The sequence below is a fragment of the Mus pahari genome, chromosome 16, assembly GCF_900095145.1.
Source record: "Mus pahari chromosome 16, PAHARI_EIJ_v1.1, whole genome shotgun sequence".
Taxonomy (NCBI): Eukaryota; Metazoa; Chordata; class Mammalia; order Rodentia; family Muridae; genus Mus; species Mus pahari.
The window spans coordinates 40,040,229-40,052,886 of NC_034605.1; the positions used below are offsets into that span (position 1 = coordinate 40,040,229).

Genomic DNA, 12,658 nt, shown 5'->3' on the forward strand with positions numbered 1-12,658 from the left:
GGAGGGAAGGGAGGGAGGGAGGGAGGGAGGGAGGGAGGGAGGGAGAGAGGGAGGGAGGGAGAGTACTTTCTATGACCAAAGTATAATCTGAAGCCTCAGGGAATTGAAGCTCTGTGCCTCTTCCAGGATTCTGCCCACAGGTCTGGCTGCGATTGGCATGTAGAGCTAGAGTTTATTTGTCCGTCTGTAGGCCCTGGTTTGTAGACATTTGAGTCTAAGCAAACACAGCATTATAATATACTGAGAGCGAATTTAGTAGCTGCTGTGCTATTGGGTGGTGGTGGTCTCAGGGCTGAGTAAGGTACAAGCCACTGGTTACTCTGTCTTCAGCTCCAACTTGGTAAGAGGACCCGGTTTTATGTTCTTGTCCGGCCAGGACTTATTTTAGCACTATTATTATTAATTTTTTTTACAATTATAATTAGATTTTATTGACACCTCATTTGTAAAATCCTGTTAGTATCCCTGAGAGGGCAAACTTCTGTCATTCTTAATGCCTGTCTCTAGAGGTGAATTAAGCACTGAGAGCCCTTAATATCTACAAATTAATATGCAATATTGTTGTTCCTTTCATAGGTTATTTTGTTGCCATGGTCATGGGCAAGACATACTATCTACATCAGTAGATTGATGGCTAAATGGCTCTGGCCTGAATTCCGGATATAGGCTCAAGGGCCTCCTGAGCAGGAGCCATTTGTCATTGTTCCTCTGAGAATCCCAGTCCATTCTGTAGCAAAGAGTCCTAATGACCATGTGCAATTACTAAGCAAATAGTTGAAATGTAGATTTTAATAATAAAATACAGGCTGTCCATATTTATTGATTTCTATCAAAAACATGCATTAAATGACAAGCACTAATTTCTTTAAGTTAACTCAATTTACTTGCTTTAAAGGAAATGTAAAGATATTGTGGAATGAGTGAGGCAAGAATCCTAGAGGATGACTTGGTATTGGATACTGATAGAGGGATCTACACATATATTATTCAGACCACCACCGTGTGTTTTTCTTTTTCTCTTTGCAATATGGTAAGGTCTGAGATTACATTTATGTCTGATCTGTGGCGGTGATATAGTTTGGTGAACCTACATCTGTTTACTTGGAGTTATTAAATAAATGCTGTAAACATTTATAAAGCATTAAGTATGCATCCAGGCACCGTGTGGGATGCTGGGGGTGTGAGGTTATACTTAATAAGGGTAAATTGGGGACGAGGACAAGTTGTCAAGAAGGGAGAACCCTCTGGAATGTATAGTCAATACACACATACTGATATGACCCAAATAAACACTAAACACTGACCCAGGGTGATAGACAAAATCACTAGAGATCTAAATCTTTCAGAACTCACTCCCTGACAGTAATGGCACGGTACTAAAATGGAACATTTGACATTTAAATAGTGAAATACATTCAATAATTCATAGTTCCTCAGTGGTCAGAACAAGATAAATTCACAATAAGTGCCCAACTAACTCCTATTGCCTTTATGGGAACAGTTCTGAGGCCAGCACTCCAGTGAAGAGCTAGCTCCCTGTTAGAACAGGCTTGAAGCTCTGTTAGCAACATTCACGTAAAACACTATGCAGGAATTCTCCTTGCATCTACCCCTGGCCCTACCAGACTGCTGGTGCTATCGATCCCCATTAATGATTTGGTGATTAAGTAGGATAAATTGCCCATGAATGTGAAGCAGCCCGAAGTGCCCCAGGAGAACAGCTGAATATTTTCTCTCAGATGTTGTGTGTGGTGGTGCAATTTTTCAACCCAGTGTTCACTGTCACATTAGTCACCTCCCTGCCACACTGGGGATGCCCTATTGCCAGCACCTTGCTCCACCTGACTCTGTTTCTACAGTTTTATCTTCTTAAGTTATTTTTTTTTCCACTTACACCAAGGTTCATCCCTTTTCTGAACCACTTTCTAGGGTCTTGGCGAATTTCCTTTTAACGCATCTGCATTCACAATCATACAAGTGCCATGATCACCAATCCCTGAGATCTCTAGGCCACCTCTCTCAGACCCTTCACCTCCTTCCCCAATCCTGTCCAGGCTGATTTGCCTCTAGAGCCAGTGTTTCTCAAGTATGGCTTCAGGAATCATTTGAAGATCTTTGGGATTTAGGGCACAGGACACACTGTCACTAAGTGACATTCTGGATGCAGTGTATGCAGAAGTTCTTTATCACGCATAACAAGAGCAGATCAAGAGAGCAGTGAGGCAGTTAAAAATCACAAGGTCTCTACCCCTTGGATGGCTCCTCTGGAAAATCACTATGTCAGGCAAAACCATTAGACTGTTTTGTTTTGTTTTGTTTTGTTTCTCAAGAGGAGTGACTACATAGTACATGGATGACATAATCCATAAAGCTATGAACAAACTAAACTTGGATAAATTGTGTCATTCCTCAAACTTCCTGGGTAGGTACATGAAGCTCATGACTGTCTTTTTGCAGTTACAACCCCCTGATTAATTTTATAAATGTGCACTTTTAAAATATGAATTTCTTATCCTTTTTACATATTTCTTTAGTTTCATTTATCTTTATCAGTTCTTTTACTAGACTTTGAAATGCTGGCTATACTATACTATACTATACTATACTATACTATACTATACTATACTATACTATTCTTCCTTTTCTCCCTTGAGAGTGTGTCTTCTCTAGTCCTATATAACCCTCAAATGCACTCTGATTCTCCTTTCTAGATTCACACACTTGATCATTTCTGCTATCAATTCCAATTCAGACCCTTGGTTGGCACCTGTGTTCCCCATCTCTGCAAGCAGCACACCATGTCCCAGCTGCAAAATACCTAATAGGCAATTGATGAAACTTCTATGAACAGGATTCCACCTTTGAGCTACACATGGCCCAAATGGCATCTCTTGCTCTCATCAACCTTGAACATGGGAGTAGCTTGGTTGTATGCACCAAGATTATTGGAAGAATTAAGCTAAAGGTCAGAGATCTGGGTGTATGTTTAACAGAAGTAGAAAACACGGCTGCTTTGTTATTGTCTATAGCTGCATCAGAAAATCCATGTCCAAATCAATTTCCCAAACAAAGGTTTATACAAAGTAAAAATAGTACAGATTCATGTTTGGAAGCTATTTGGAGAGTGATACGTTCAGCTCCCGTAGTCTGATAGGAGTAGTCTCCTGCCCTGAGCTTGTAGATATCAAATGGCCCCATTGCCGCAGAGCTAACAATAGATGCCCCTTCCAGTCCACACTGTGTATGAGAACAACAGGGAGGCCTGGAAAGGGAGAAAAGAGGTATGGGGGGGGGGGAAGTCCTGTGTGGTTTAAGGTTTTAAGTTGACTTAATAGGGAGCTCATTGAACCCAACTGAGTAATCGCCATATAACTAGGTTAAGCTGCAGCAGCATGTGGGAATAGTTCAAAATAACATTAGAAATTAAGTCATAGAATGCTAAAAGATAGTTAAGATATATTTACAGTTATGTATCTGTATTTGAAGGCCAGTGGTTTGCAAAATATAGACATACCCATGAGCTAAACAACTATATGTTCCTGAATTAGGATGATACTAGTTCTACCATTTCCATATCTGAAGGGTTTTTTTTTAAGTGGAGTCTTGGGTTCTATTAGTGGTGAATGTCGAGTTTAATAAGTCAATTTTTTGCTTACAGAACAAATAATGTACTGAGATGATACCGCAGGTCCATAAGGAACTCACTCTGCAATTTTAAGAAATCTTTAATTAATTCCTGAGATAAATGTGTAGCGGCGTTCAGTTCACTTATACTGAGGATACATTTTTGCCTCTCTCTCACTTTTAGTCTTGAGAAAACAGTGTACGTCAGGGTGATTATTAACCCAACTTGACTGGCTTTAGAATCATTAGGAGACATTTCCAGAGAAATTTAACTGAGGCCATAAAACCACACCCTAGATGTGGTGTCACTATCCCATGAGAGACACCCAAAACTGAGTAAAGTGTCAAAAGAACTCCAAATGAGCACTGGCATGCGTCTCATGTCACTTCCCGACTGCGCAAGCGCTGTGCCTGGCCAGTATGCCTTCTCCGCTATGGTGGACTTTGTTCTCAGGCCATGAGCCAGACGACATCCTTCCTTCCCCAAGCTACTTCTTGTCATGTATTTGGCCCTCATAACACAAAAGTAGCTAATACCGTGAGAGAGAGAGAGATAGGTTCTTTGGGAAAACCCTTTTACTCCTTCATAGGCGATGCTTTGGAATTGTGGGAACTTTATAAGATGAGAAATAGAGTCCTTGCCCCTTACCTTCACACCACGGATTGAAGAGAATGTATGTGTCTGTTTCTGGGTCTCTTCGAGTACGCAGGATGCCATAGGGAGTCCAGACTGCAACATACATGCGGAATTTCCCCACGATGCATTCCGGGGAAGACTGAACGGAAAGCCGCACGGACCGGTCGTCGTTCATGATAACCTTGGCTCCCCACTTTCCGCTTTGCAGCTCTTTCACTACAGGCACTGGGATGTAGGTGCCCTTGTTCTCCTGAGGGTAGCGACCTAGGAGGCAAAGGAAGGAACAGAGATGAAAAGGTTTCTCACCCCTCTTGCTCCAAGTCTAATCCTGTGGCAGAAGAAGGAAGATGCCATTAGACTTGTAGTGTTTGAGTGGCTATGAATTTCACCTCAGACTGAGTAATTTACTTACAAAGAAAAGAAGGTTTTTGGGGGTGGGGTGGACACCAACGATCTCTTGCTGTAGAATCCTGACACAGGTTGGGCCTTCACAGGATGTCCTTTTACTTTTGTTATGAAGTCCCTACCTAGTGTTTAATCTTAAGGGTAGTCCTTGATGACCCTATCTAATCCTGACTGCTCCAAAGGCTCCCACACTCAGTAGGTTTCAACTCTAGTATCTCACAATGGAGATAAAATATTAGCATGTGTTTGGGAGGAGATAAATTATATTTAAATCACACCATTGGTTAGACGATGAATGCAAACAAGATGAAGAAATATCAACTTCAATGTAAAACACAACTTATACAGAACCTTGTGCTATCAGGCCCTGAAATTTTACTGTAAAAAAAATTATAATAGTTTTTTTTTTTTTTTAAATAAAAACTTCAAAATGGGAGTACTGTTACTATACAGTGTTGTTTTGAGGGAGCAGAGGCCAATATTTTTTGTTTATTCTAAATCCATTGTTATTTGTTTTGCCACCACCTGTAATGGGTTGCAGCTCCAGGCTATTCATACGCAGCCTTTTGTACACCCAACCTAAGATAGTGCTCTCTGTCTGCCCACGAGTGCTACAGGCTACCCCGGAGAAGTGAGCTGAGTTTGAATCGTGGTTCTGCCGCTTTTCACCCTGGCAACCCCCATGCTTTTACAGACTCCATTTCTCTTGTCTTTATCTCCATCTGTAAGTGGGGATAATAGTCATGAGCTCACAGGAAGACAAAATGAACTAATGTGCTAAAATGCTTTATGCTGAGTGACCCCCACTGGGTTTTAGGTTTTACCTATTTCCTGTTTGATTATTTGGTTGGTTGATTTTTGTTGTTGTTGATGATGATGTTGTTTGAAGGATCTCACTAAGTCTCTTAGAATGCTCTTGAATTTGATCTATAGCCCAGAATAGCCCTGAGCTTGCAAATTGTCCTGCCTTAATATCTCAAGAGTAAGTAGGAACCTAGGCTTATAAAACCAGACACAGGTCTATGTAAATCCTTTGTGCATAATTAATCTTGTATAACAAATATCTTAAAATCTTAAACTGTCATTTTAACTTAAGATTAAACAGGAGGTCATTTTGTAATATTTCTAGGCTCATCATAGTTTATGCATAAGTTATCTCAACACATATGCTATTTTCTCTTATTACTTCCATTTTGGGTCAAATTCTTATTACATAGTCTTTAACCTCAAAATTAAATTTCCTCTGGTTTTCTAAGCTATATATAGAAAGTTAACCTCACATAATTCTTTAACCCCTTGGCCTATAATTTAATTAACTATATAATTTGCAGGAAAGATCAGCTTCATAGCTGTTTTAAGGTAGAACTAATCTCTCTTTTCTTGACTTCTAAAAAGATACAAATCTAGTAAGTTTGTAAATTATTTGGATTTTAAGCAAACAGAAATCTTCAAGAGCCAAGTTTATTCACTTCAGTTGTTGTATAGGCTACATATAGGAAATTCCACGAACACAGGTAGCCTGTCTAGTAACCAGGGTCTAAACAGAGTTCTTAGACAGGAATTTATCCAAGCACTCCAAAGGAAGTAGTTACCTAGGAGTTACTCATAGAATTAATTCTATAAGGTTGCTTAATTTTACTGAAAACAATGATTTATTTAAGAGATATTATATGAGGGAGAAGGGTTTCTGTTTCAGTTCAGTACAGGTAGCACATACACTGATCATAATCCAATAAAGACCAAAACATGGTTCCTTGCCAAGAATACAATCTGAGCATTGCAGATTTTGTCGAAACAGGGGATGCTCTTGGGAATACACTGACTGCCTCCAGGGAGCTCCTGCATCAGTCTACTCTGTTTATTCCAAGCATGTGTTTATTCCAAGTCACTTTTTTTCTGTCTTCCCTTGTTCCCCTCCAGCCTTTATTTTCCTGAGCAACCCTCTTCCCTGTGCATGCTAGGCCTGTAGGGTGAAGTTGCCCTCCTTTCCACAGGTCTCACTGCTCTCCAGAGATACCATCACTGTCTCTGGACCTAGTGTAGGCATTAAAGACAATCTCTACAGGTAGGTGTGATCTGTAATTCAGTTACTAAAGTGCTTCCAGAAGCTGATGCCACCAAATTCCAGTCTAGATTTGAAATGTATGGCATTTTAAAGGGTTTTGAAATCCATGATCTATGGGACAAACCTGTGAGGCAAGATGTACCCACTTCTGCAATAGTGGTACAACTATTATGAGGGTAACCAACTTCTTTCTGATTGAATTCAGGACACACTCCATGGGAGGGAATATATGCCTATAAAACTGGGTGAAAACTCACAAGAGGAAAATTATGGGCTATAGAACTGAGTATTGTTGTAGATCTAAATTGCCATAATGCCAAGCTTCTCTTTTAAATATTTATGTTTTCACTCATAGATATGTATTGCTCTCAGCCTCAATCTGAGAAGCCTCTCTTTTTGGTGACCACAGTGGTTCATACAGAGATTCATGAATAAACAAGGTAGGAGCTGAGAATAAGTGATACATAATACGCTTAACTTCAGACAAGCCATTTATATCACTTCTTCTAAGCTTCAGAGAACACTGTGCAAGAAAAGACAGAAAGAATTCGAGAGATAGAAAATAGGAGAAAATTTCAAAATGTCATTTTGGGGGAGGCCAAGACATAATTATTACAACCACTAAATCACAACAGCTATGAATGCCTGCACCCGGTCTGTGCTTCAGTGGGCCCATCCATAATCAGGCATGGATGTCACTTAACTAGAGAGAGGGGGAAATAAAGATTGGGTCACTGTCATTCACTGTGAAGATTGTTGTCATTGCTCTGCATCTCCTGGCCTCCATGGAACAGGGAGAAGAACTGGGGACCCTGGAAGATGTAAACAGAAGGACCAAGCCGCCACACCAGAAGAAATCTGAGGGAAAGGACAGAATGCCAATGTGTGGTGGTGGATAACAGATGTGTGAGCCAGAAGTATGAGTCAAAGGGATGAGATGGCAGAGCTGGGCGGAGAGCAAGGCACTGGAGGCTTGGGGGGTGATGCAGATTTGGTTTGGGTTTTAAAGTAAGGGAGAAGGCTGAGCAGCCCTGGTGACTTGGTAAGTCACGTGGCTGCAAATCAACATTTGAAAGAGAATCAGGAGCAAGGAGTGATTACACGACTTCCGAAGGGAGGTAAAAAAACAGCCCCCAATTTGCAGGTCTTTTCCTTTCCACTACACAGAAAAGCTGATTATTAATGTGAGATCTGGCGTGTCAATAGGACCTCAGGGTCTTGTCAGCAGCTCCATTACACCATGTTTAATTCTGAGTGTAATGATTTCAGTGACAGCACTGGGGAAGGATTTTCCATGATTGAATTGTGAGGGAGGAAGTTGTGGCAGAGTAGTATTTCATCGCACTAAATGGCCCTTCTCACCCTCAGGAGGAAGCACGTTCTAGAGACCACCATCAGGGCACGCTTGCAACACCCATCCATCAACACGCATGGCTGTCAGTGGCCAGGCCTCGGTATGAAACACAGCTCTACACAGGTGATTCCCATGCATATGTTTCCTAGCAGCATGGAGTGCCCATGTAGACAGTCTTCTCCCCGAAACTGCACAACTTCATGTTAATGGAAAAATGAGAACAAGAAAAGAGAATCAAGAAACAGAGAGAGGATCCTGAAAATCATCTTCATTTTGTATTTAACGATGCTGTTTCTTTTATAGCTAGACTACCGAACAGAAGCAGGGGTTATAATTACCAAACGCATTCTTTCCCACCCTCTTCAAGTTGGTGCTATCTTTTCAAGACATCTACAAATGGGCATAAGTTTAAGTGTTGACTTCCTTTGTATATTATAGTTTTGTTAGTATATATAGTCATTGCTCACAGGGAAGGAAAGAATGGAGTTCACTACATTTCATATTACCTTGTGTACTTGAGCCATACCCACTACCATATCCTATCTATTGCCCAATCTCAATCTATCTCCCATATCCTTCTGTTTCCCTCTAACCCCAAATAAAATCCCCATTATACTTTTATGTCACACATGCACTTTTCTGAAAATTTTCACTAAGACCAGAAAACACCTGTCAATCACTGGGAATGAAGTCAGTAACTCAAGGCACACACATGCTTGCCTCTACTCTGACATGCCACCTCTAAGACTGTTCTATTATGTTGGATTTGGTGACGGTAAATGCTTAGCCATATGGGTAATTTTTAACTATGAGAAAAGTCCAAGGAAAATCCTATTTTCTTTTATACTTAAATATCCATTTCTCCTATTAAACTGAACTATGATGTGTTCTTAGCATCTGTAGAAAATCCGTGAAATACCTCAATGTTTCGCACTAAGTATGGCCCCATAAATGTCACTGGGACTTGGCTGAATCTCACCCTTGAAGAACACTGAAGGGATTGTGGAAACTCTGGGATGTGGTGTCTGCCTCAAGCCAGCAATACATTGCAAACAACCTGCACATGAACCACAGATTCATAGTCCCTCCTTTTTCCCTTTTCAGACCTGGTTTCCATTCATATACAAACACATTTTTGGCTGAGCTCTTCCTCTACCTCCCTGAAGATCCTATTTCTGAAAAGGGTGGTTTCTAAAGAACTCAGGAATGCATCCAGTCTCTGGCTAGAAAGGTGAGTTTCACGAAGTTAATTCATTTTCCCATCAAATTTGTTTGTTTTGTTCAAGACACATCTTTCACATTTTAAATAATTAATCCATCTCCAAACAGGCTCTAGAAGTCTTACTGTGACAGCATGATGCATGTGCCAGACTAGAAGTCTAAATACTATAGCCCTGTAAAGTGAAGTAAACTGTGTTCTAACAGTCTCAGGACCATGCAGGAATTCTGAGGGACCAGGATGCTATAGGTCTTTAAGTAGTAGTTAGATCCCAGTTTAGCAACCGTAAAGACAAGACACGACTACCAGAAAAGAAATAATTAATAGGGTACAAAGTCATGAGTGGTAACAGCCAAGAGGAGGGAGTCACATTGTTCAAAGTTTGGGGGTGCATCTTGGTGTTAGGACAAATGCTTAGCATGGACAAGGCTCCAGTTCTCTGCCCAGCACCAGATGAAATTTGGCTCAGTTGGTAAAGTGTATGTGATATGAACATGAGTTCGGTCCCCAGAACTCACTTAAAAACATACTTAAAACATGCATAGTGATGCATAATTGACATCCCTGTACTGCCAAGGTAAAGACATGTGGACCCCCAGAGCTCACTGACCAGGCAACTGAGGATACTCCAGGCTAAATGAGAGACCCTGTCTTAATATGAGGTAGACAGTGGTTCCATAACTATATTTTACTTTCTTTTCAAGGTCTTCTAAGTGACTGAGGCTTCTTTTGAAGTAAGATATAATCTTGTGAAGTATCTCCTGAACCAGCAGGGTTCCAAGACCCTGCTGGGATAATGAGCAATGAGGAAGACAGGGGGATAACCCAGAAAAGGCGGTGGCTAATGATGTCATGGACATCTAAGAAAAGTCCCCAGAGAAGATGACTTGGGGCATAATAATAAAGGTAGATGTGATAGCAGAGTACTTAGTTTCCAAGGTGCAGCCCCAGCCTTCCTGTATGTGTGTGTGTGTGTACAGACACAGTTGTCCTCTGGCCTCCTCTTGCATGTGCACACCTGTGTTTGTACCCTCCAACAATACCCTCTCCATTGTGATGGGCAGAAACCTCTTGTCTTAGTCAGGGTTTCTATTCCTGGACAAAACGTCATGACCAAGAAGCAAGTTGGGGAGGAAAGGGTTTATTCGGCTTATACTTCTGTACTGCTGTTCATCACCAAGGAAGTCAGGACTGGAACTCAAGCAGGTCAGAAAGCAGGAGCTAATGCAGAGGCCATGGAGGGATGTTCTTTACTGGCTGGCTTCCCCTGGCTTGCTCAGCCTGCTCTCTTATAGAATCCAAGACTACCAGCCCAGAGATGGTCCCACCCACAAGGGGCCTCTCCCCCTTGATCACTAATTGAGGAAATGCCCCACAGCTGGATCTCATGGAGGCATTTCCCCAACTGAAGCTCCTTTCTCTGTGATAACTCCAGCTGTGTCAAGTTGACACAAAACTAGCCCGTACACCTCTGAAACCACTAGGCCACACATCCTTCTCCTTTCCAGCTGGTTATGTCCGATATTGTGCCAAGAAAGCAAACTCACACAGTGGACAAAGTAGGGAGAAGTATTCCTAGCCCATGGCAAATGAAAATATGGTGCATATTGGGGGGGGGGAAAGAAATGAAGGTTCTGTGGCAAAGGAGGCAGCTGACCTGGAAAGGTGAGAACTGTGGGAACCTTTGACCACATACAAAGGTAATTGGACTGTATCCTTTGGAGGGGCTGGAAATGGGGCTCCTCAAAGCACTGAAATACCTTCTAAGGTCTAATTGAGCCTGGATAGGAAGTTGGGAGAATTGTAATGACATGGGATGAGGAGCTTGGGAGAGAAAAACAGGGCTCTGAGTCCTAGTTTCCAATCTGCTCTTTCCTCTGGAAAAAAAGGCCAGAAATTTCAGGCACCAGTGATGAAACAAAATATTGCCAACTGAGGTAGTCTGTTTTTCTGCAGACATCTCAAACAACGATGACAAACATAGTAAATAAGGTGTGCTTGCATGGAATCTGCAACCTGGAGTTCTTAGCCTCCCCCCTCCCCTATTCCTAAGTCAGGACAATTTCCTTTGTAAATACTTCTTACAGCATTATTTACAAAAGAGAGAAATGTTCACAAAGGGAAACCTGGACCCCTCCCTCACAATGCTTACGGCTTGCCCACTCACCAGTTCCAGGGTTACAGGGCCTGATTTCCTTCTCTATGGCTGTGTGCTTCATACCTGTGAGCACTCGGAACAGCATGAGCTCTTAAATAGGATGCGGAACCCACGTCCACACTTAGCTTTGCTTGCTTCTTCTTTCTCTAAGCATCCTTCCCTCTGTTAATTCCTGTGCTTAGGATCTGCATTAAAGATGCCCCTTTCTGATCTCACTCATCCAAGAATACTTCTATCTGTTAACGCTCTGTGTGGGTCCTAGTTTCAGCTGATATTAAAAAAAAAAAATTCCTCTTTATTCTTTAGCCCTATCTCTTTAGGTGGTTCTCAATCTGTGGGTCATGACCTTTTTGTGGGTCAAACGACCCTTTCACAGGGGTTACCTAAGACCACTGAAAACCACAAATATTTACATTAGAATTCATAACAGTAGCAAAGTTACAGTTATGAAGAAGCAAGAAAAATAATTTTATGGTTGGGGTCACACATGAGGAACTGTATTAAAGGGTCACAGCATCAGGAAGGTTGAGAATCATTGCTCAATTGTCAGGGGGACAAAGGGTAGGGACTGGAACTGTGCCTCTGATCGTGCTGCTGGTGACACAGTGAGACTGGGTTTCAGACAGATTCCTGCAGGATGGAGTGACTAGAGGAGACAAGATTGTAGACATGGAAGCAACATGAAGGTAACACATGTAAATGTCTTCAGAGTGACTACAGCTGGCTCTGAGGGAAGCAGAACAGAGCATGGGCGCTTGGTCTGAAGTTGATGCTGGTATTGAGCAAGGGCAACAAAGCCAAAACTTACCCATGGTCATCATGTCATTATCAATCGAAGAGATTTTAAGTGCCTATAATGTTCCTGACGATAATGTTCCCGGTGCTCACAGTACTAAGCATACAGCTTAGTATACAGAAGACAGTCAAACCCTGTAACCCTGAGACTGGTAAGGGAAGGAGCTGCAAGTATTGATCTGTACATTGCATTGTAAGTCAACTCCAAACACTTGGCGTGGTTAAATGTAGTGCAAAGTTACTGAATGAAATGCTAGTTTGCTATGTCCAATTTCCTGAGGAACCACCAAACTGATTTCCAGAGTGGTTGTACCAGATTGCAATCCCACCAGCAATGGAGGAATGTTCCTCTTCCTCCACATCCTCACCAGCATCTGCTGTCATCTGAGTTTTTGATCTTA

General features: G+C 41.7%; 1 protein-coding gene across 1 annotated transcript in view; it reads right to left on the reverse strand.

Moving 5' to 3' along the window:
• The window catches only part of F13a1 (coagulation factor XIII A chain), a 171,529-nt gene that overhangs the window by 114,063 nt on the left and 44,808 nt on the right, over positions 1 to 12,658 (reverse strand). The window contains exon 4 of the mRNA XM_021215683.2: positions 4,274 to 4,525. Coding sequence (XP_021071342.1) covers positions 4,274 to 4,525 — 252 coding nt within the window. The remainder of the gene's footprint in view (positions 1 to 4,273; positions 4,526 to 12,658) is intronic.